Here is a 26143-nt window from a genome sequence, read left to right on the forward strand (position 1 = left end):
TTACTTTTGGCGACTCCACATAGCACAAGGGATCCTAGCTCTCTGACTATTCAAAGTGCAGAGTCCTAACCATTGGACTGCCAGGAAAATCTCCATAAATTTTATTATCAAGTATTACACAGGTACACAATGAGAGGGGGGCTTCCCAGGTGGCGCAAGTGGTAAAGAATCTGCCTGCCAAGGCAGGAGACACAAGAGATGCGGGTTCAATCCCTGGGTTGGAAAGATCCCCTGGAGAAGGAACTGGTAACCCACTCCAGTATTCTTGCCTAGAAAATTCCATGGACAGGGGAGCCTGGCCAGGTCCAGTCCATGGGGCTGCAAAGAGTCAGGCATGACTGAGCACATACACACCATGTACAATGAGCAACAAAATTTTGTGAAATCTCATGGCTCTCATTACAATACAATATAAGCAAAACCTCACTTGGATAAAGTGGGGGTTTCTCAGTCTTAGCAACACTGACATTTAGAGCCAAACAACTGCTTGTCCTGGGAGCCAGTCCTGTCTATGGAGGATGTACAACAGGCCATATGCTGCCAGCAGCAGCCCCTTTTCTGACCATCCCCTCAAGTCGAGAACACCTAAGCTAAGAAACATGAACCCAAATCATGACACAACCCTAATGAGGATGGAGAGGGGGCAGTACAGGAGACACGGAGAGAGCACCTGTCTTACGAAAAGAAATCCCACAACTTGGGGGTGACCATGTACCTGGTTTTAACAAAAACAATATAAGATTAAAAAACAATAAAACCTAAATTTCTCAGCACTCCCTGCAGCTCAGTGTGGTGCCAGTGGAACCTCCTGGATGCCACTGCTGGGTGGCACGGTGGGACTGCTGCTGCTGCCTCCCACTGTCTCTGACTCCGCTGCTAATGCAGCCCACGCTCAGCAGCCACTCTGACCCATCACAGGATGCTGAGCATGGAAAGTCTACGCCGGGCTGGGAGAAACTAACAGAGTTCCTGACAACTGTGGAACCACCACACACAATGTCACTTAACTTTCAAGATTCCTTTTACAGGACAAAAAGAAAGAACTCTTGTGTTTAAGGCAGCTCTACTTTTGTTTTGTGATATGCAAATGACCTTATTCTAAGTGATATAGGAAGTAATAAACAAGCAATTTTACCTAAGTATTTTATAAATACATTATATCCTATTTGAAAAATCATCAAAAGCTTATGTTTACATATATATATATACATACATACACACACACACAGCCTTGAAGGAAACAAAATTCTTAAAAATTTTGGAGACTCAATTTAACTGTTTCACAATTAACATCCTCATTAAAAAGTCACAATTTTTATTTAAAAGTAAACATAAAACCAGTAATTTGCCATAAATCAGCACTGAATAATCAAACCATGAAAAAAAGCCAACAAGTTTCTAAAAGCATTTGTCTGCAACTGTAATAAATGCTTTTTCATAAAAACTATGCAACACAAGTTATAAATTGTGCTGATTTCTCTCAAAAATTAGGGGAAAAAAACCCAGTAATTTTGAGATCTATTTAAATAGGACCACAACTTTTAAAAATGTATTATCTTATCTTTGATTTTCAAACAATATTCTGACTGGGAAAATGAACTGAGGCACTGAAATTAACAGAATCATCTATGCTACATAACTCAAGTGTCTATGTGCCCTTCATAACTGGTTGCAGTACTGAGCTGGTTGTTAAAAACTTCAAATTCAGTATAGAGTATTCATGTAAATCTCAGTATACAAATCAACTAAGGGTACATAATATTGAATATAAAAACTAAAATTTTACTACATTTTCTATAAAAAGATATCTACTTAATGTCACTTTTGTCCTTATATATGCCAGATTATTAAAATGCTGTTAAAATTAAAATGAATGCTAAAATGTACTCATGTACATTTAAGGTTATGTTAGATGGAAGACTGTGATGTAGAATTATTCTGTGTTATCTGGTAAATTCTTACGGCTATTGATTTATATACATATCATATGTAATTTTTCTAAAGTATCTCTATGTAAGGGCTGAGGGCAAGTTGGTAAAATGGGTAAGAGCCTGTGTTTAGGACAGTCTACTTACTAATCTCTCTCTCTCTGTTTCCTTATTTGTAAACTGGAAATAACAAAAGTATGCACACTTTTTAAAGTAATGCTCAAAATTCTCCAAGCCAGGCTTCAACGATATGTGAAACGTGAACTTCCAGATGTTCAAGATGGATTTAGAAAAGGCAGAGGAACCAGAGATCAAATTGCCAACATTCACTAGATCAGCGAAAAAGCAAGGGAGGTCCAGAAAAACATCTATTTCTGCATTATTGACTATGCCAAAGCCTTTGACTGTGTGGATCACAATAAACTGTGGAAAATTCTGAAAGAGATGGCAATACCAGACTACCTGACCTGCCTCTTGAGAAATCTGTATGCAGGTCAGGAAGCAACAGTTAGAACTGGACATGGAACAACAGACTGGTTCCAAATAGGAAAAGGAGTACGTGAAGGCTGTATATTGTCACTCTGCTTATTTAACTTATATGCAGAGTACATCATGAGAAATGCTGGGCTGGATGAAGCACAAGCTGGAATCTAAATTACTGGGAGAAATATCAATAACCTCAGATATGCAGATGACACCACCCTTATGGCAGAAAGTGAAGAAGAACTACAGAGCTTCTTGATGAAAAAGGAGAGTGAAAAAGTAGGCTTAAAGCTCAACATTCAGAAAACGAAGATCGTGGCATCCAGTCGCATCACTTCATGGCAAATAGATCAGGAAACAGTGACAGACTTTATATTTTCGGGGGCTCAAAAAACACTGCAGATGGTGACTGCAGCCATGAAATTAAAAGATGCTTGCTCCTCGGAAGAAAAGATATGACCAACCTAGACAGCATATTAAAGAGCAAAGACATTACTTTGCCAACAAAGGTCCATCTAGTCAAGGCTATAATTTTTCCAATAGTCATGTATGGATGTGAGAGTTGGACTATAAACAAAGCTGAGCACCAAAGAATTGATGCTTTTGAACTGTGGTGTTGGACAAGACTCTTGAGAGTCCCTTGGATTGCAAGGAGATCCAATCAGTCCACCCTAAAAGAAACCAGTCCTGAATATTCACTAGAAGGATTGAGGCTGAAGCTGAAACTCCAACACTTTGGCCACCTGACACGAAGAGCTGACTCATTTGAAAAGACCCTGATGCTGGGAGGGATTGAAGGCAGGAAGAGAATGGGACGACAGAGGACAAGATGGTTAGATGGCATCACTGACTCAATGGACACGCTGCTGCTGCTGCTGCTAAGTCGCTTCAGTCATGTCCAACTCTGTGCGACCCCATAGGCAGCCCACCAGGCTCCCCCGTCCCTGGGAGTCTCCAGGCAAGAACACCGGAGTGGGTTGCCATTTCCTTCTCCAATGTATGAAAGTGAAAGTGAAGTTGCTCAGTCGTGTCCAACTCTGTGCGACCCTGTGGACTGCAGCCCACCAGGCTCCTCCATCCAGGGGGATTTCCCGGGCAAGAGAACTGGAGAGGGTTGCCACTGCCTTCTCCGCAATGGATATGAGTTTGAGTAAACTCTGGGAGTTGGTGACAGACAGGGGAGCCTGGCGTGCTGCAGTCCACGGGGTTGCAAAGAGTCGGACATAACCAAGCAACTGAACTGAGCTGAACACTTTTTAATAATAAGGTTCTTAGGAGGACTGAAAGAGTTGATTCCCACTGAAGTGACTATAATAGTGTTTACTACTTGGTATAAAATATTAAACAGTCAGTTAATAGTGTACATTTGAATTTTTTTTTTTTTTTTTTACCTCTTTCTCTTTTTTCTTTTTGTCGTCTTCTTTCTTTTTCTTACTTTCTGGCATGAGATCATCAAGCCAACTAAGCTCTCTCTTTGTGAAACACAGATCCATGAGTTTGCGAACAAAGACTAATGCAAGAACCTTTAAAAAAGTAAGTGAAAGAATATTCAGTAATATCTAAAAATATATAAATTACATCACCTGGAGAAAAAGTGTTTATGAAATCATAAATAAAAAAGCACTTCATATAGTTTATTTTAAAATTACTTTATACATCATCTTATTTCAAAGAAACCTAGTCACCTATTTATCTTTTTCAACTTTCTGCTCAAAATTTAAAGAAAATGATGTTTTTAGCCTTTTCCTATATAAGTCCCTTGAATTCTGTATAAAATTATAAAGCAGATTAAGCATAATGATTATCTTCACAAACAAGATTATTATTTTTTAGGATGACTTTACATTATATAAGTAGATATAATATTTAAAATCTCTTCAACAAGGCATTAGAGAACCCACTTTCCAGCATTAGGTTTTACTCTACAAATTATGTTTGTGAAAAAGACACAATATTCTTTAGTTTGCTTTTCTCTGCTGCTAAGAGCTTCCCCGGTGGCTCAGCTGGTGAAGAACCTGCCTGCCAATACAGGAGCCACAGGAGATGCAGGTTCGATCTCCGCGTTGGGAAGATCCCCTGAAGAAGGAAATGACAACTCACTCCAGTATTCTTGCACGGAAAATCCCACGGCAGAGGAGCCTGGTGGGCTAAAGGTTGAAGATGTTTTCAAATGTTCATTGGGAATTTGATTTTCTCTCTTTTTTTTTTACTTTTAAACAATTGTTATTTTATATTTGAGTAGAGTTGATTTACAATGTTGTATTATTTTCCAGTGTACAGCAAAGTGATTCAGTTATACATATACATGAATCTATTCTTTTTCGGATTCTTCTCCCATATAGAATACTGAGTTATTCCCTGTACTATACAATAGGACCTTGCTGTTTCTCTATTTTATATACAGTAATGTATATATGTTAATCCCAAACTCCTAGTTTATCCCTCCCCACCACCTTTCCCCTTTGGTAACAGTAAATTTGTTTTCTATGCTTGTGAGTCTGTTTCTGGTTTGTAAATAAGTTTCTTTGTATCTTTTTTTTTTTAATTTTTAAATTTTTTTATTATTATTTTTTTAGATTCCACAAATTAAGTGATATCCTATGATATTTGACTCTCTCTGACTTACTTCACTTAGTATGATAATGTCTAGGTCCATCCATGTTTTTGCAAATGGCACTATTTTGTTCTTTTTATGGCTGAATAATATTCCATTGTATATACGCACCACATCTTCTTCTCCATTTCTCTGTCGATGGCCATTTAGGTTGTTTCCATGTCTTGGCTACTGTGAATAGCGCTGTTATGAACACAGGGGTGGCAGGCACCTTTCTAAAGCATTACAGCTTTTGTGTGGATCTATGCCCAGGAGCGGGGCTGCTGGCTCATACAGCAGCACTGGTTTGTAAGGCATCTCCATAGTGTCCTCCATAGCGGTTGCATCAGTTTACATTCCCATCAACACTGCAGGGAGGTGCACTTCTTGCCACACCCTCTCCAGCACTCTTTGAAGATGTATTTATTTCTGGCCGTGTGGGGTCTCTGTTGCTGTGCGTGGGTTTTCTCTAGTTGTGGTGCTTGGGCTTCTCGCTGTAGTGACTTCTCTTGTTGAGAGGCATGAGCTCCAGGGTGCGAGGGCTTCAGAAGTTGTGGCGCACGAGTTTCAGCTGTTCTGCAACATGCGGCATCTTCCCAGACCACAGATTGAACCCACGTGCCCTGCACTAGCAGGTAAATTTTTTTTAAACCACTAGACCACCAGGGAAGTCCGCCAGCATTTATTGTTTGTAGACTTCTTGATGAAGGCCATTCTAACCAGTGTGAGGCGGTACCTCGCTGTAGTTTTGATTTGCATGTCTCTAATAATTAGCTTCCCAGGTGGCGCAGTGGTAAGGAATCCATCTGCCACGTTCAATCCCTGGGTAGGGAAGATCTCTTGGAACAGGAAATGGCAACCCATTCCCGTATTCTTGCTGGAAAAATTCAATGGACAGAGGACCCTGCAAGCTATAGTCCACAGGGTCACAAAGAGGCGGACACAACTGAGGACCAACGCGATAACTAGTGATGTTAAGCATCTTTTCACGTGCTTTTTGGCCATCGGTGACATGTCTTCTTTGGAGAAATGTCTATTTAGATCTGGGTTGTTTGCTTCTTTGATATTGAGTTGCACAAACTGTTTGCGTACTCTGGAGGTTAACCCCTTGACAGTCACATCATTTCCTGATATTTTCTCCCATTCTGTGGGTTGTCTTTTTTGCTCTGTTTATGGTTTCCTTCACTGTTAAAAAGTCTGTAAGTTTGATTAGGTCTCATTTGTTTATTTGTTTTTATTTTTCATTACTCTAGGAAGTGGATCTAAATAGACATTGCTGCAATTTATGTCAAAGAGCATTCTGCCTAGTTTTCCATCTTCTGTTCTTACTGTTTCTTACCTTTTGCCTTTTTTTCCAGTTGATTTTCAACTGACTGCTGTTCATGAAATCCTAAAAATTCTGTGTAGTTTGGATAGAAACTCTCTGTTTTATATGTAACGAATATTTTCTCCCAGTTCACAATCTGATTTTACTAAGGACATACAAAACAAATATCATGTGGTCAAAAAATCATCTTTCTTTCTCTGTTAGATTCCCTACCTTCTTTGAAAAATTATCTTCAACCACTCAATTATATGAATAGTTTTCTAAATTTTTACTATAACTTGTTTTAAAATTTAAATCATGAATTGATTTACTATTTCTTTCGGAATATGATATTACATAGCAACTTTATTTGGGCTTCCCTTGTGGCTCAGCTGATAAAGAATCTACCTGCAATGTGGGGGACCTGGGTTTAATCCCTGGGTTGGGAAGATCCCCTGGAGAAGGGAAAGGCTACCCATTCCAGTATTCTGGCCTGGAGAATTCCATGGACTATACAGTCCATGGGGTCGCAGAGTTAGACATGACTGAGCAACTTTCACTCAATCACTCAGCAACTTTATATAGCTCCCAGTATGTAGTCTAATCTTTTATTATTTTTCCATTAAGTGAATTTACTGCCTTTAATGAAATATTCAGGTGGTCAATTCTCATATATTCTGATAAATTTCTGAAGTCATTGGTCCTGTTTTCAGATCTATTTGTCAATTCTTATGAGATTTCATACTGTGTTAGCCATGCTGACTTGATGGCAACTTGTAAATATTCAGTTATCAAAACACTATGGCATTAGCACAGAATCAAGACCTTCAACCCTCAACCCAACCAGGAATTCTAATGACCTTTGTTGTGTTATTCTCTGATATTTATTGCAACTATATTTTCCTTTAGTATATAATTTACATATCTAAAAATATCATATATAGAGTTTGATGCTGCTGAAAACTACACATACTCTTGTAACCCACACCCCAATAGGACACAGAGTATTTCCACCATCCATGTTGTGGCTCTGGCATCTATTTTTCTCTATGAACTTTAAAATTACCCAGTTCTCACTGATACCACCCTTCTGCCCCAAAGACACAAATATACATGCAAATAAAATTAGTAAACTATATACTTAGAAGTGATATTTTAATAATACTAATAAGTACCCAAAACAAAGACTATGGTGTATGTTTCTATCTGTTCAGGTCTTAATTTTATGTCCTGCAACATTGTTAAGGGTCGACTTGTGTCCCTCTGGAAAACATTTAAGTACCAGCCCCTAGTACCTCATAATGAGACTTTATTTAGAAACAGGGTTGCTGCAGCTGTAATTAATTAAGAAGAGGTCACGCTGGAGAGAAAGGGCTCCTTGTGCAGCACTCTGCTGCTGCTGCTAAGTCGCTTCAGTCGTGTCCGACTCTGTGCGACCCCATAGGACGGCAGCCCACCAGGCTCCCCCGTCCCTGGGATTCTCCAGGCAAGAACACTGGAGTGGGTTGCCATTTCCTTCTCCAATGCATGAAAGTGAAAGGTGAAAGTGAAGTTGCTCAGTCGTGTCCGCCCCTCAGCGACCCCATGGACTGCAGCCCTCCAGGCTCCTCCACCCATGGGGTTTTCCAGGCGAGAGTGCTGGAGTGGGGGCCACTGCCTTCTGTGTGCAGCACTCTAGCGCTGCGCTAAAAGGGTCTCATGCTGACACAGCGACCACACAGCACACGCCGTCACAGAGACAGACCGGAGTTATATGCCTGCAGGCCAAGGGCACCAAAGGCTGTCTGCAGAGGCCAGGGAGGGGCAGAGCAGGAGTGCCCTGCAGACGTCGGGGCAGCAGGGCCCTGGCCATACCTCGTTTCTGACTTCTGGCCTCCAGAACTGTGACACAAATTTCTGCTGCGTTAAGCCAATGAGTCTGTGATACTTTACCAGCTCTAAGAAACGAATACAAATATTACTATACTTTTTTTCTCTTTAAATAAGTATCTCCTTTTCAATTTATTAACTATTTTATAGTTTTTGGTCACTATTATGAATAAAATTTTTTTCATTTCAATTTTTAGCATTATTACTAAGATAGAGCCTGTATACTGGTTATCATGTTTTCTTGTATCCAGCTACCTTAACAAAATTCTTACTAATTCTATTAAGAGTAAATATTTTAGTCTTTTTTGAGTCATTTGGGCTAATACGTATACAAATAATGGTATCGTGTCATTATACCAATTATCATATTACTCTTATCTTATACCATAGTCAGAACTTGCAGTTCATACCATTAACACTAGTAAACAGTGGGCTTCTCCCTCTATGTCAGGGGTAGGCAAACCACAAGACCCTGGGATAAATCCATTCCATCACCTGTTTTGTATGGCTTATGAGCTAAGAATAGTTTTTACAGATGAGCATTTAGATCTAATCTGATGAGAGGAACAGTAACTTTTGACTAACTCTAATTAAGTGAGATATTGTTCCAAATGAAAAATTCCCTTCTTCTCATTGGCAGTCTTTCATTTTAAAAAAGCTGTACAACTGCGTTTTGAATTTTATCAGTAAAAACTGTGGAAATTTCTCTCCTGTTATGTAAGTGTCTATATAATAGTCTAGAGGCCTTCAAAGCTGACCCTTTACATAAAAAAGTTTATTGACTTCTACTCTAGATGCTCATATACTAGTATAGACTCATGTACTATTGTCTTAAAACCCCTCAAACCACAGCTGTGGTTATGCATTTTTTCTCTTTCTTAATCTTTTATATTTACTTATTATAAAGGAGTTATCCATTATTGATTTTTACAAATAAAAACTTCAGTTCAGTTCAGTTGCTCAGTCGTGTCCGACTCTTTGCAACCCCATGAATCACAGCACACCAGGCCTCCCTGTCCATCACCATCTCCCGGAGTTCACTCAGACTCACATCCATCGAGTCAGTGATGCCATCCAGCCATCTCATCCTCTGTCGTCCCCTTCTCCTCTTGCCCCCAATCCCTCCCAGCATCAGAGTCTTTTCCAATGAGTCAGCTCTTCGCATGAGGTGGCCAAAGTACTGGAGTTTCAGCTTTAGCATCATTCTTTCCAAAGAAATCCCAGGGCTGATCTCCTTCAGAATGGACTGGCTGGATCTCCTTGCAGTCCAAGGGACTCTCAAGAGTCTTCTCCAACACCACAGTTCAAAAGCATCAATTCTTCGGCACTCAGCTTTCTTCACAGTCCAACTCTCACATCCATACATGACGGCTGGAAAAACCGTAGCCTTGACTAGATGGACCTTGGTTGGCAAAGTAATGTCTCTGCTTTTCAATATGCTATCTAGGTTGATCATAACTTTCCTTCCAAGGAGTAAGCGTCTTTTAATTTCATGGCTGCAGTCACCATCTGCAGTGATTTTGGAGCTCCCAAAAATAAAGCCTGACACCGTTTCCCCATTTATTTCCCATGAAGTGATGGGACCAGATGCCATGATCTTCGTTTTCTTAATGTTGAGCTTTAAGCCAATTTTTTCACTCTCTACTTTCACTTTCATCAGGAGGCTTTTTAGTTCCTCTTCATTTTCTGCCATAAGGATGGTGTCATCTACATATCTGAGGTTATTGATATTTCTCCTGGCAATCTTGATTCCAGCTTGTGCTTCTTCCAGCCCAGCGTTTCTCATGATGTACTCTGCATATAAGTTAAATAAGCAGGGTGACAATATACAGCTTTGACGTACTCCTTTTCCTATTTGGAACCAGTCTGTTGTTCCATGTCCAGTTCTAACTGTTGCTTCCTGACCTGCATACAGATTTCTCAAGAGGCAGGTCAGGTGGTCTGGTATTCCCATGTCTTTCAGAATTGTCCACAGTTTATTGTGATCCACACAGTCAAAGGCTTTGGCATAGTCAATAAAGCAGAAATAGATGTTTTCCTGGAACTCTCTTGCTTTAAAACTTAGTTGCATATAATTCTTCTTGAAAAATAAGGGCAATGAAAGGTGTACATTTTCCTACATGTATAACTTTAGCTCTGTCTCATAGATAAAAAAGTTATTCATTTCAATATCTCCTCAATGGGTTTTTTTTTTTTTTGGAACTCAGTTTTCCACCCCGGGCTTATTTTAGAATTTAATCTCTAAATACTGAGTATGTCTTAGTGGCTTTTCAATATTCATTTGTAATTTAATTTATTTGCAATCAGGGAATATTACCTGTATAATTTTCAAAGATTTTCTTTGTGGCTACGTATATAAATCAACTTTTACATAATATCTGCAAAAGGATGAATAGTCTCTAGCTTTTAGGTCAGGCTAATATTTGTTTCATAAACATCCCAAACTCTGAAGTTGTTTAAAAATACAAAACAGTATTCTATACCCTAGGACTAAAAATAAAAACAAAATTAGAAAATGACAAGCAAAATTTAACTTTGAAAACGATGGGTTTCTTAGCCAGAAAGGCCTAATTCACGTTGCAAAACATCTGAGGTTCTTGAAATCCTTTTCTCAAAGTTAACTATAAATATTAATAAGACAACTGCTATCAACACACAAAGACGTTATTATTAATAGTAATAAAATCTGGAAAAAAGACTCACCATCATGGGGAAAACGACTGCAGCAGCAGAGGCTTTTATCACCCACAGGAGGACCAGGCAGGTGAGCTGGACGACTGTGAAGACGTGCACCTTCCAGAGAGGCACGTAACGCAGGTAAATCAGGTCGGGCTGGTGCTTGGCTGGCATGCCAAATAGCTTAATACGGTCAAAGAACTGGGTATCAAGTGGAAAACAAAAGAGGAGAAAGTTTTCAACAAAAATGGCATTTCTGCTACGTAGGAGAAGAAACTATATCTACTTTAGGGTAACTTCCCTGGTGCTAAGATGTCCTGATAACACAGGAGAGTGTTTCAGTTGACAACATCTTCATCCAGGAGAAAAAAAGCAAGGCAACCATTTGAACGAATGTGATTTCATGAATCAGAAATTCAAGTCAACATGTTTTAAATTGGGGAATTAAACTAGCTCCACAAATTTATCTATGAAAAAACACACAACTCATTTAATCTTTTTGACTTCTTTTTCTAATATGTAAAATAAGAGAGTAACAATCTCCTAAAGTTCTTTCTAGATCTAACATGACCAATTTCTATGAAAATAACCTGAGGTAACAATCACCAATTTTTCACCAAATGAAACAGAAACCATGAGCTGTTTCCTAGGTCTCTTTGAGCTTTAATTTCCTCATTTATAAACTGGGAATAAGAGCAGCCCTACACACCTCACAAAATTGTTGCAAAACAATAAAGTGAGTTAATGAGACCGTCTCTTGACCACAGGAAGGCAGAGCCTGGACTGTGTGAGAACGCAAGGCTGCTGTGTCTGAGACGCCCGGTGCCCCGGAGCTGGGACCACACGCCGTCTGTGGCCGGGAGTGGTGCCAGCCCCACCCGAGCAGCTGCACGTCCTACATGATGACTGCATCCACACAAATCCTCACGCGCGCTATTGGCCTGCCCAAGAAGGGCTACAAATGAGACAACACAGAGCAGTGAAATCACTGGATTCTAGCCTGTGCTCCACTGCTCGCTTAAACATCTTCAGTGAGTCTATTTCTGCGTCACAATTTACAAAATTAGCATTTCTTCCTTTCCTGCTTCCCAAGGTTGTTTTGAGGCTAACAAAAAATAGCTTAGTACTAGGCTCTATGAACTGTACTGCCCCATACAAACGGCAGGTGTTGCCATGGTTATAGAAAACTAATACCTACATTTCTTTTTCAGCAACTGAAACTGCTGTTCCACATGCCAGAGATACCCTTTTCCCCCATTCCAATCCTTTTAATCCTCCCTCTTACTAAATTAGCCTTCATTGATAGTTACTTTTTATACCTGTGGTGGATTCATTTTTGATATTTGTCAAAACTAATACAATTATGTAAAGTTTAAAAATAAAATAAAATTTAAAAAAACAAACAAAAAATATGTAAGGACATAGGTCATGATTTCACTTTCAGGGGAAAAAAATGTACAATAATAATTATTTAGAAAATGTGGACTTGAAGTCAATAGTTAATCTGCCCCCAAAATATCAGAGCTGAGAATACATCACTACAATCACAAAAACAATCTTTGAAAATGTAAAATGTTTACATTTTTCTACAAAATCATTAAATGCTTACGACTTGCCTGGATTCCTTTTAATGAGGAAACTCCCATATAAAGGAAAACACCATACAGAACAGGCATTGGAATGAACTGGAAGTAAAATGATCACAATTAGAAATCATGCAACTAAAGCAATTTCACATAAAAGATACATAAAAACACTGTGAGTTCCTATGAGATAGATTTAAAAGATCTTTCAGTGATGACAGGGAGTTCCCCGACGGCTCACTGGTAAAGAATCTGCCTGCACTGCAGGAGACACAGGAGATGCGTGTTCAATCCCTGGTCAGGAAGATCCCCTGGAGGAGGCAACGGCAACCCACTCCTGTCTTCTTGCCTGGAGAGTCCCACAGAACGAGGAGCCTGCAGGACTACAGTCCATGAGGTCACAAAGAGTCGGACATGACTGAGCTTCACACTCAGTGATGCCACTTGTGGTAATGGTGATCACACGCACTTCAGTCACGACACTGAACTTTTCTATAAACAAGAAAAGCGCTAGTATACAATAACCTTGAAGAACCGTCTTCTAAGGCTCTCTTCTGCTGATGCGAAGTCGCTTCAGTCGTGTCTGACCCTGTGCAACCCCACAGACGGCAGCCCACCAGGCTCCCCCGTCCCTGGGATTCTCCAGGCAAGAACACGGGAGCGGGTTGCCATTTCCTTCTCCAATGCATGAAAGTGAAAAGGCAAAGTGAAGTCGCTCAGTTGTGTCCTACTCTTAGCGACCCCATGGACTGCAGCCCACCAGACTCCTCCGTCCATGGGATTTTCCAGGCAAGAGTATTGGAGTGGGGTGCCATTGCCTTCTGCTTATATGCAATTAATACTTTGAAATGTTTGAAACTACTTTAAGAAAAAAACCATGTAAAGGGCAACCTTGGTCAGTAGAGGGCAGCGTCCACACAAGACGACACCGCACGCTTCTCCTCGTCTCTTGCTGTTGTAACAAGACACTCACCACCATGAAGAAACTGCCCATCTGTCTATCTGTTTCACCAACCAGACTGCCAAATTCTTCAAAGTAGACACTGTCCTATTTGTTATTGTTTCCTCAGTAACTAACAGTACAGAAAGTACTCAACAAATATTTGGCCAATTAGCTGGCTCCACAAAAGAAGGCCAAAGAATTCTAGTACTAACAACATTTTTAGTTAATTCGTTAACACACATGCATACAATGCTCCACATTTGTACTGTCATTTATAGTTTACAAACAAAAAAAACAATAGAGTTGAGCTCTTTCATGATGAACAAAAAATACCAGATTATATACTTAGCTAGGTTTGCTATCACTGTTTTTTTGTTAAATTGCCAAATTCCGTAGAATATGCATAGTAAACCTCAGATGTGACTAAAAGATATGAGTGTTACTACTTATATCTCATTTGGTTCATCAGAAGAATGTACTAATTCAATTAATAGCAGTATCTTTTTTACATTTCAGTTAAATTACTGTTTCATCCACCTTTCAATATTACTTCCTCTAATATGCTTATAAAATTCTCTAGGTATATTCTTCTTTTAGATAGTAACTAAGCCACAGATGAACTTCTTCCAAATCTCTAGTCTTTAATACTACCCTTTCACATTATTTTTCAAAAGGATACAATCTAACCCTGATGCCTACCATGGCAACCACCATTCCAAAATATTATTTTCCAAGTAAACTCTAGGAAATGAAACTATTTTAGATATTTTAATGTTTCATTTTCATACCACCAAGTATACATTTTATGACAAAAAAAGATTTTTAGAACATTGTAACAAAGACATTTTACCTTTAGTACTGAAGTCATGAACACAGACAGGCCCATTAGAATAAAAATCATTAGCCCTGTCACCCGCTGTTCACGAATGCCCAAAAACTTGGGCTGCTCCCCAGGAGCAGAGCATTCAGATTCCACTTTCAGGCTGTTGACATGACTTATGGACAACACGGTTGCAGCCACAAACCATGGAAGTCCCATAACAGAGCACACTCCCAGCATGACACCGACCACGAGCAGGTCAAGGTGGTAGCCAGCTCCTTTCTGAAAAGGGAAACCAGCACGAATATTTGTCAGCACATACTGTTCTTTCAGGTTCAAATTCTGCACTACTCATAAAGAGAGAAGAAACTAATGTTCACCACCTCCAACTCAAAGAAACAAATCTTGGGACACATTCTGAAAATTACCTTCAACTTGTGCTCCTTTCTGTTGATGATGACCGCTGTAATCTGCTGATCCATGAAGATGAGAATGGTGCAAAGCAGAGCTGGAATGGCAGCTATTAATAAGGTCCACCAAGGGTTCTCTCCCAGTGGGCTTATGATCCAGCCCCTATTTTTATCAGTAGGCTGTTAAAACATCGAAAAATTCAAAGGAAGAAAGAAAAGTTTTCTTCTAACAGCACAGACTGTGTCTACCCTCAAGAAATGCCAAGGGGTTGGAAAGAACTGGACGCTGGACTCTGTCGTGAATTATCTGCAGAGACACTAGTGGGGATTTTCTTGTCCCCGAGGCAGGTCCCTGCGCACGTGACTGAGCCACTCTCTCCATCTGGAGGTAGAATTTACGTTCTCCCCTTGGACCCGGGAACAAGGCCATGGTGACCCTGTGATCCTGCGTCTTGACCTGGAAAGACCTTGCTGCTGCTTTTCTAGCCTCCTGGAGCCCCGGGGTTAAGCTCTTGAGTAAGCCTGGATGAGCTTTCTTGAGGATGAGACACAGGATGATGAGACAGGGGTAGGAGGCAGCTACCAGTCCCTTCATTCAGCCCTCTGTGCTGAGCTCCCAGACATGCCCCCACTGAGGCAGTAAAGATAGCAGACACCCAAAGATCCCACACCAGGAGACCAGATCACCCCACCTCAGCCTAGGGCCAATGCCACAGATTTAGGAACAAAAAGAACTGTTGTTTAAGGATATGATGTTTTAGGAGATTTGTTATGCAGAAATAGGTAAGTGAAGCAGAGTTTCATTTCAACACACGCCTATCCACTCCATATAAAGTGAAATCAGACCATCTACTAGGTCAACTCTTAAAACTATTAATAAAACTGCCTTGAAGATCCTACAGACCAGTCACCATGACAGCGTCAGGACTCAGTCTGCACTGGGCCTCAGGCCACTGTTCTTCCAAAGCAGGGACTGACAAAAACCTGACACTTTATCAGATACTAATATATTTCAATGCTGTAACATAAAATCCGCTTTATAATGAAACATTTTTAAAGCTGTAAAGAATCTAGCATTCTTGGAGGGTATTGGATATGCTGAAATTTAAGCATATTTCTATTACTTAGCCTTTATATTAATGCAATTTTTTTCTACAAGAAAACATTGGTCAATATAAAGGGGAAATTAACCATTTTCAAATTCATATATTATCATTTCCCCACACTGATACACATGATAATGCTTCCCATTCAATACTGCACATGGATAAAAATGTTTTATCTATATAATGCATATATTCTTAACTGTTTATTTCCCCAAGTGTATTTAATAACCCTTGAAATCAGTTTTATACTTCAAAGCTAGATAAATGAGTAACAAAGATATATTTGGAACCGGAATAAGGAGATGGGACCAGGATTACAGGAAATTACATTAATATAATTCACAGTTTTGTCAATTTGTAAAACTTGGTAAACACAGAATGACTTAGATATAGTCATATCTAATGACCTAAAAGTTTTAGTGGCTCAATATCTATGCTTTTAAACAAAGGTCTCCAAACTTTTTAATTTCTAAACTCTTAGCAGCAAAAAGACATTTATTTACCCAAGTGATTCTATATTTACTTATGCATTACATTACTAACAATTATCTTTATAGTGAAATTTGTATCATAAATATTGAGGATCATTTTCCACGATGTATTCTATTTTGGAGGACACAGGTTTTAAAAATGATTCTATTTTTTAACCCCAGTGAGAGAGAAAACAGACTAAATTTATCTTCATTATATTCTTTATTTCTAATCCCCTTTAAATTTTCTGCTTCTCAAAGAAGTCATATAATTTGTTAAATGTAAATATAGGCAATGACACAAATCCTTGACTATTAAAAATTTTCATAAACTATTCAAAACCTACCATCTCCAACTTAGAAGGGAAAATAATTATCAAATGTTGCATTATGCAGGCTGTGGGGTCGGCAAAGGGTCAGATATGACTGAGTGACTGAACAACAACAACAACACAAAAGATCTGTAGTTCCAATGAAACCAAAGAGTTCATGGTTCCTCAGACTAAGCATCATTTTTCTTGTGGGAAAAAAATTCTTTCTTGATTCTGCTGAAAAATGTTACAAGACACTTTCCAATTACTGTTAGATGTATCAATCACTCTTCTAGAAATTTTAATTAGGATCCCCTTGCTACTCTTATAAATCAAGTTTGAGTTACTTCTGCACAAAGGAATAAAGACTGTTTCTTTCACCTGGAGAGTGTATCATGAACTCCAGCTATGAGAGCAGGGTCAAAAATTTTAGATGACTCTGATCTCCTCACTATGAGTATTTCCACTCACTCTCTGTGATGGACTCGATTTGATACCTTCTTGCTTATTTCCTAAATATGTTTCCTTGTCTCTGTTCATCTTGTCATTGTTTATATATGTGCAATGTATATATAAGCTTTCCTTTCAAAGCATCAGCTCTTCACAGAGAATGTGCATATTTTAAAAATAACTACCTAGGAGGCAGTATCTTAAAGCAGTTCAGTATTTCCCAGTAACAAATAGCCAAGTGTTTTAGTCCTTACCTCGAATTTTTCAGGAACATGAAGTTTAGGAGATGGAACTCCTACAAGGTAGTCAATTACAACCATTATTACTATGGTGAGAAATACAGCAAAGTCACTGATTGTCGATCGCACCTATGTTAAACAGGTTATGTTAGTATAGACACAGAAATACTGTCCTTTCTAAATAATTCATATCTTATACAGATTAAATATGCCACTAGAAAGTGTGAATGAGTTTTTTAATTAGTGATGATGCATCTGTGAAACACATTTATAACTAATATTTTCTACAAAAGTTAAGAAATGCATTTCACAACTACCTATCATGTCCCTTGATGCCACTGTCTTTCTATTGTTAGCTCAGATAGGGAATACACACCTTTAAAATCTTGTTCGAATATAATTGCTTTACAATGTTGTGTTAGTTTCTGCTGTACAATGAAGTGAAGTCACTTCATGCATACACATGCTCCCCCTCCCTCCTGCACCTCCCTCGCACCCAGCCCCTCTAGGTCCTCACAGGCACTGAGCTGAGCTCCGGTGGTATACTGTAGCTTCTCACTGGCTTCCTGCCTCCCACCCATTCTCACTGGCTTCCTGCCTTGCACCCAGCCCCTCTAGGTCGTCACAGGCACTGAGCTGAGCTCCTGTGGTATACTGTAGCTTCTCACTGGCTTCCTCCCTCCCACCCAGCCCTCTAGGTCCTCACAGGGCACTGAGCTGAGCTCCGGTGGTATACTGTAGCTTCTCACTGGCTTCCTGCCTTGCACCCAGCCCCTCTAGGTCCTCACAGGCACTGAGCTGAGCTCCCGTGGTATACAGTAGCTTCTCACTGGCTTCCTCCCTCCCACCCAGCCCTCTAGGTCCTCACAGGCACTGAGCTGAGCTTCGGTGGTATACAGTAGCTTCTCACTGGCTTCCTCCCTCCCACCCAGCCCTCTAGGTCCTCACAGGGCACTGAGCTGAGCTCCGGTGGCATACTGTAGCTTCTCACTGGCTTCCTGCCTTGCACCCAGCCCCTCTAGGTCGTCACAGGCACTGAGCTGAGCTCCCGTGGTATACAGTAGCTTCTCACTGGCTTCCTCCCTCCCACCCAGCCCTCTAGGTCCTCACAGGCACTGAGCTGAGCTCCGGTGGTATACCGTAGCTTCTCATTGGCTTTCTGTTTTGCATATGGCGGCGTGTGCATCACTGCTGCTCTCCACTCGTCCCACCCTCCTCCTCCACCCTCCGTCCACCTGTCTGTCTGCTACACTTTTCACTGTGAATAATTTGCTTACAGCTACTTGACATAAAATTACTAACCTCAAACAATATCTTATTGTTTTGAAACAAATCAAGGAAATGAAAACTAAAAACGTGAGAATTACAAGAACGCCAAAATCAAACCCCAATTACCTTGGTAGGAAAATAGCGCTTGGTCTTAAATTGCTTGAGGAATGAAGACAGAAAAAACGTTGTGAAAAATAAGATGACGGACCAAAAGAGCACATCTGGAATATAAGGTCCATGGAGACTACAAGCTGATCCTACAAATGTACCGTGGTAGATTTTACATTCCTGAAAAAAGGGGGTGAAGAACAGAAAAGGAAGGGATAAAGGGGATTCTCAGATATCCAATAAATTAACGAGGAACTTCTCTGACTGTAAGATGCTACTTATCAAAAGACACGCCATTATTTTGTTTCACTTAGAAAAACACGCCATCAAGTCAACATTAAAACACAATCAATTTTAAAACACATCTTGAGTTCAGAGAGGTAACGATTTGACAAATCTGTGCCTCTTAGAAATCATTGAAATAAAACAATGTATTTTGTCAAGTTACTATGTCACACACTCCCTTCTTTCAACTCTTTATTTCCTTTAGTGAGAGGTTTACATATTGAGTATTAATTCCCAAATATTTTGTTTGCATCCTTGGTAGCAATTTTACTATCTTTCCATTACTTTTGAACAACTTGCTTAAAATAAAATCAAAAGTCAGAAAATTACTACTCTGCCTTTACAATGCTGAATAAGAGATGGCTATAATACTAAATTCAACTCAACAGTAAAAACTGTGTTTGGCTTTTTTGACTTTTTTCTGACTTTTCTAAAGGTGAGATTAAAGCAGTAAAGTGAACCACCGAAATAGTTCCATTAATAAAATCAACAATATAATCAATAATATAGCACAATTATGGAAATATATTGACTTGATTTTCCTTTTGAGGGAAAAGAATAACTGAAAGACAAGCAGAGATTAATGAAAACAACTGAAGTCCTTTTCTCTTTACTTATATTCTAATGAGATTCATTTTCAAAACATAACAGATCAGGTTTACTGAAAGAAAAATAGCCAAAGGAGAATCCATTATTCTCAATTTCTATGTGCTAACATTAGTAATCTACAGTTTACAACATGGATCATAGAAATAAAAGCTACAGCTATACAAAGAAACTTAACATGGCCCTATTAGGTATCCAAAAAAACACACTGAACAGACCATATAAGTTATCTGAAATATTAGGACATCCTATTCAACATGAAATGAGTTTTTTTGTTTTTATTTTTTTTAACAAATCACTTTCATTTGAACACCTGAAGGAAATGGCAACCCACTCCAGTGTTCTTGCCTGGAGAATCCCAGGGACGGGGGAGCATGGTGGGCTGCCGTCTATGGGGTCGCACAGAGTCGGACACGACTGATGTGACTTAGCAGCAACAGCAGCAGCATTAACTCTCTTTCAGAACAAAAATTACCTTTTCAATATACAATAGTTCAGCATTATTCTAAGCTGATGACTTACTGACACAGTGCTTTGTGTCCACACTGTCCCCAGAACCATCTGTGTTGATAAGATGTCATAAATCTATACTGCCCATACAACTGGCCAGCAGTCAGTCACATGACAGGACTGGGCACTTGGAGCACGTCTAGTGCAGCCAAGAAACTCAACTTTTACTTTTATTTAATGTACCTTAAATCTAGACACATGTGACTGCACTGCATGGCGCAGATGTAAATGATCGGTGGGACAACACTGCAAATGAAATCCCTCCAACTACATATTCAGGAGCTAACTATCACCCTAAGAGAGAGAGGAATGACCTACAATTGCTTACATGATATAAAAAGCACCAGAGTAGCTCAGGGGATGGTGGGTTTTCACTGATACTGCTAGCGTCACTGGACACCTTTATTTCTAAATCCCAATCTGGGAAGTGACCAAAACAGCTACTCTAGAGCTAGGACAATATTTCCCAACAAAATACAAAAATATGTGTGTAACAGTCTTCAGTACCCAGCAGGTGCTCGTTATACATTTCTACCCTTTTCTTCCTTTTCTTTCTGCCAGTGCTCAAGTCAAACTAGTTTCTTCAAGGTAAACAGGTTCAGTCTGAGCATCCCTGATCTGAATAGGCAGGTCCCAGAGAGATAGCCTGAACAACAGAAGCAGGACAAGTGAGAGCTGCTGAACTGTTAACTTCAGGACCTGCAACCATAGGCCAATGAGCATATGAATCCAAGAGGAACTAGAAACCCGAAAGCATATTCACATCTTTCCAATAATTAATATCTTGGAGGGCTTCCCTGGTGCTCCAGATGTTAAAGAATCTGCCTGCAACAGAGAAGACCCAGGTTCAATACACTTTCACTTCTTTTTTTCAGTATCCTGGAAGCCAAATATAGTCCATCTTGATCTCTCTTCCCTTGATCTCAGTTTCACTTTTTTTCAGCTTCTACACTTCAGGACATGATTTTAAAAAATGTGGTAATTCCTATTTGGTCAACACAACACTATATTCTAAAAACAATATCCACCAATCAAGAAGAAAACATAGGTTTACTCAGAAAGGGGCTTCCCATGTAGCTCAGCTGGTAAAGAATCACCTGCAATGCAAGAGACCTCAGTTCAATTCCTGGGCCGAGAAAATCCACTGGAGAACAGATAGGCTACCCACTCCAGTATTCTTGGGCTTCCCTGGTGGCTCCGCTGGTTAAAAGAATCCGCCTGCAATGCGGGAGACCTGGGTTGGATCCCTGGGTTGGGAAGATCCCCTGGAGAAGGGAAAGGCTACCCACTCCAGTATTCTGGCCTGTATAGTCCATGGGGTCGCAAAGAGTCGGACACAACTGAGCGACTTTCACTTCATTTTACTCAGAAAAAGCTCAAGAACGAGGTTAATTGCTTGCACCAGCCTTCGCTTCATTTATACTCACAGACACAGTGAGGTTCCCCCAGGGAATGCCACGGGCTGTCACGTTCTTTTTCTCCCACATCTTCAGCGTTTCATTGCCAGGGTTAGAAGGCTCAACACACACACATCTGAGAAATCAGAATTGGATACAGTTTTAAGGATTCTGAACTTCATGTTTATACTGTATTAAATCAGTCACACAGTGGAGTAGTTTTTAACTTCCTTATTCCATGTTATAATGCATGGGGAAAAAACTGAAAACATTTCAGAAACAATGGAACGGAATGAAGTTTGGTTTACATAAATAAAACAAAGAAAATGCTTACTTAATGGAACTAGTTGGACACATCCCTTGGGGCAGAACTATTTTCTTTAAAAATCTGGGAAGACACCACATTTAACATGGTCAGCCTCCAGTGAATCTCATCACTTAACCCCATGCAGCTGCTGCCGCCCCAGTGCCCACACACACAACAGGCACTGGGGACCAGTACAACTTCTACTCTTGTTAATCTCACGAATTCTAGCAATTCCTTTATTCATCTTAAGAGTCACCCTTAAAGTTATGGGTAAAACATCATTTTTCAGGGCAGGACTAGGAGAGTCAAACTAATCAGAATTCAGTTCATACCCAGAACTATCTGACCTGCCTGAAAAAGCTAGAAACACACACATGAAAAAACAAATCTCTGAATGTTGATTTAAAAAATGAAAAGAACAAACAAAAATATTCTCAACTGGACCATGAGCTGTTTGAGAAAAGGTGGGAGGCTGGACTTTGGATTCACGGAGGCTCTGTCATTTACTAGCTCTTTGACCCAAGTCAAGTTTTAACCTCAAAGAGCCTCAGTTTCTTCATACACAAAAGGGGCTATGACATGAATGACTCACAAAGACATAATGACTAACACTGATACGAATATTAAGCAACACTCAACACAGTGTCTGCCACAAAATGTCAGCTGAACAAAGGACTTGCACACACAGAAACAATGCTCTAACCGCTGTCACGAGCTATGAAAATCATGCTCACGCTTCTTAAAGATCAGAGTAACAGGGAAAGAGAGAAGACAAAAACTTACGTTAAAAAAAAATAGTTTGAGAACAAAGATGACACAAAATAGACCTGGTATCAAAGTGTCGCTAATATTTTCAAACAGGTCAATATCTTACAGGAAGTTGCAGACTTCTCCGTCCTCTGTCCATCAAAGCCGAGAGTGTGGAGGACAGAGAGGGAGGAGAAGTGTGACGCGGGAGCATGGGCCGGGGGCAGGAGGAGGAAGGGTTTTGGTCACCACCTTCCTCCGTGAAAGTTCACCAAATGCAGGCTCAAGCTCACATGAACTGTATGCAGGACAGCAAATACAGGCATCCACCTCAGAACGTGTTGCTTTAATAACCTTCGTGACGTTTAAGTGTCTGCCAACCCTAATTACTTCTCAAATCCCATTTTTTGAGTCTTAAAATATTTTCATTTCATGCTTTATCACAAAGAAAATAATCCACTAAACAGCATACAACAGTATACTGAAATTATATTTTAAAATAACATCCACAAAAATTAATGAAAACGCACAACATGAACAATATTTAAATATACGGTGGGCAGTTGCCAAACAACTGAACTTAAATTGGCCGATCCAATTTAAACATGAAACCAAAAATATATACACCTGGACCAACTGTTTCATGGAATAACAGTGACTGAATTTGTTCAGTCACATTTATGTCCACTGAGTATTTTGGTAAGATCTCACCTGAAACAAACAAGTCAACCTCCATATTGTCAGTTGGGTAGTTATAGCTTGATATACAGTGAGCATCACGTTGCAAAAAAAAAAAAAAAAAAAAATCTGTTTTCTTTTGCTCTGAAACGTCTGCAAAAATACATTTTAATATTAGGGGAAATAGAAACACTTACGAGTAGCTGGTCAGTTCCTCTAAATTGTTGTGCATATTAAATGCATATGTTTCTCCTAAATGGAAGAGCTTCTCCAAAGCCTCGTAGATGAATATGATGCAGATGAGAGCTGCAAAAGCCTCCTCGGTGAACCGAGTGATGTAACACACCAGGCTGCTTGCATCTGTTGCAACCAAAACAATGCACAAGAAAGAAGTCCACAGACCGATACTGGTTCTCAGAGACAGATAGGAAAGGTGGTAATCTCTGTTTGGGAAGAAAAATAAATGTGGACACAATCAACATATACATGCCAAACAGTACTGGTACTTAAAATTTCCACAATAAGCAGTAAGAACAAAAACATGACATTTCTAAAAGACCGCTTATTACAGAATAACAAAATAATGACTAGAGAAAGCTCTATGTGCTTTTTTTTGCTTCAACTGAAGACTAGCTTGTTATTAGACTTAACGGTTATATTTTACTTATACAAAAGTTTTACAGCGAAAACCTACCAGGCAATATGTACTTAAAAACAAAGAGCTCACTTTAGAAACCAGTTATGAGGCATAAGCGACAGACACCGGCCTCCAGGACACCTGGATGTGCGCTGCTCTCTCTGCAGACCCAGGGCCCCAGTGTGAACACAGCGGCCACACCCCTGCCCCGCCGTCACACCCTCACCACCACTAGCTCCGCCTCCACCAGCATCACCCACCAGCGTGACTCATTTTCCAACTCAGTTTCAAATAAGTGAGTCTAAAACAGGTCAGGCCACTACATTCTCTATTTATGTGTGTATCATGCCAGATCAGAATCAGCTTGTTCAGGGAAGAAAGAACCAGAACAAGAGGAATTAGATGACATGTAACAGCACCAAGTTGTTCCAGGCTACACATCCAGCTGCATTGCTCTCACCAAAGGGACAGAACTGCTGGGTCAGATTCTGAGGCCACGGGCCAGCGGCCTGCGCTGACCCCGCGCATGAACACCCCCACCTGCTGCCTGGCAGGGCCAGCATCAGCCTTCTAGACACACCTCTTCCTAAACTTTCTAGTAAGACCGGCATACTATACAATACCTAATTCAGATTTAACACCTTCTTACTAGGCTGAAATCTGCTAACACAAAAGATTTTTATTGTCCCCCACGTGACATGCTTATCAGAACTCAAATCCACGGACTTTATACTCAAGGTGACTGGCGTGAGAGCAGAAGCTAGAGGAGGGTTTACCACATAGTAGCCCCAAAACATTGAAAAAATATATATATATACTGATCAGATCCTCTTTTCCAGCTATTAATAAATACACAAAGAACTTTTAATTAAAGTTAATACAATAATATATATATATATAACTATACACTTACGTAAACACATGTGAAAAGTGGATAGCTATTACATACCTGCAGAATTTAAATAAAATTTTTTCAAACACTAAAACTGGACCTGTGCTCCCCAATATTGTGAGAGGTTGCCCAGCAAACAACGAGTAGGCAATCCCAGTTAATGATGCTCCAAAAAGAGACTCTATTGCACTCTGTTTAAGGAAAGAAGAAATGAATAAAAGTAATACATCGTGAACATATCTCTAACCTACTATAGTACATATAAGACACCTGAAAAATAAAAATATTAATCAAGTGGTTTAAAAAAATACAGCAAATGCAACTTTAAATCTCAAACTTAACATTTAAATAAGGAAAATTAAAAACATTTTAAATACACTACAAAATTGTTTTGTTTTAGCATACTAGAGGTGAACTTTTGCAATCAACCTTAATTTAAAGCTCAACACTGTGGGAGGCAGGGAGAGTGGGGTACATGGAAGACGGACACAAGAGGCTTCAACCCCCTCTACATAACATGCTTTACTTCTGAAGCCCGTGGTAAGGACAAAGATGCATATATTATTTTCAATATTTTGGTATGTCCAAAATAGTTCATTTAAGAAAATAAAAAGTATTTGAAGTGTTTGATACCGTGTGTTCCAAAAAAAATCTACTCCTTCAAATAGATGACCAAGACATTATCACATGGTCCTATCATTCTCAAATTGATTTCCAAAGACAATTTCCAACACATTTTAAAGAAATTATTCTAATATGACTGGCTTAACCAATAAATATAAAAAATGAAATGCTTAACACAAATAAATGAAAAATCTCCTGGAAACCACAGAAAAGGAAAACCCATTGAAGTTGGGTTAAAATGATAAAATGAAAGACTCAGAAAAATCTTAAAAGCTAGTGTGCCAGTTTTATTTCACCACCAATGTCACACCCTAACTGATGAGGTGATGAGTTGGGAAATGTGTAGACTCTGCCACTACAGGGAGGTGGGGGCTGAAAGAAAACAGTTTCCATTCACAAACATTAAGGTCAACTGGAACACAGGACCAGGAGAAGGGAAAGCCTAGCATTAGGAAAGCAAAGAGAAGGCACTTGTGAGAGACAGCCCTCCTGGACCTGGAGGCAGCAAGCAGCGAGCAGAGATCAGGGCTCCAGGGGACCAGATCTGAGGAAGCAGACCGCCTCCTGCGAGCCGTGAGCTGCTGAACCACGGCCCCATCTCAAACTCACCCAGCCCAGCCTTCCTCATCTTTGAATGTGGGTGATGAAAGCCAGGAGAGCTTAATGAAGCAGTGTTTCTGAAAACACCAGCAGGAACACAGTCTGGCATATGGGATGCACTCAACAAATGGTAGCAGCTCTCAACATCAGTACTAACAGCGTGTCAGAATCAAACTCACAGCAGAAACAGTTATGTCGCAAATGAGACATTCAACTCTTAGTATAAAAACAGGATCAAACCCACATACAGACTTCACTTTTGGCAAAATGAGGAAGAGTTCATGTTAACAATATAT

General features: G+C 39.8%; 1 protein-coding gene across 9 annotated transcripts in view; it reads right to left on the reverse strand.

Annotated features, from left to right (window-relative positions):
• The window catches only part of SLC4A7 (solute carrier family 4 member 7), a 121779-nt gene that overhangs the window by 12789 nt on the left and 82847 nt on the right, over positions 1–26143 (reverse strand). For 7 of the 9 annotated variants that reach the window (XM_025272437.3, XM_025272438.3, XM_006059372.4 and 4 more), the window contains 10 exons: positions 24681–24814; positions 23292–23537; positions 21393–21498; positions 18583–18744; positions 17203–17316; positions 14630–14791; positions 14232–14483; positions 12472–12540; positions 10883–11056; positions 3803–3934 (listed from right to left, as the gene is read on the reverse strand). In XM_025272437.3, the coding sequence (XP_025128222.3) occupies positions 3803–3934; positions 10883–11056; positions 12472–12540; positions 14232–14483; positions 14630–14791; positions 17203–17316; positions 18583–18744; positions 21393–21498; positions 23292–23537; positions 24681–24814 (1551 nt within the window). The remainder of the gene's footprint in view (positions 1–3802; positions 3935–10882; positions 11057–12471; positions 12541–14231; positions 14484–14629; positions 14792–17202; positions 17317–18582; positions 18745–21392; positions 21499–23291; positions 23538–24680; positions 24815–26143) is intronic. The other 2 variants (XM_025272439.3, XM_006059373.4) reach the window with 1 other exon arrangement.

Source organism: Bubalus bubalis, chromosome 21 (genome assembly GCF_019923935.1).
Source record: "Bubalus bubalis isolate 160015118507 breed Murrah chromosome 21, NDDB_SH_1, whole genome shotgun sequence".
Taxonomy (NCBI): Eukaryota; Metazoa; Chordata; class Mammalia; order Artiodactyla; family Bovidae; genus Bubalus; species Bubalus bubalis.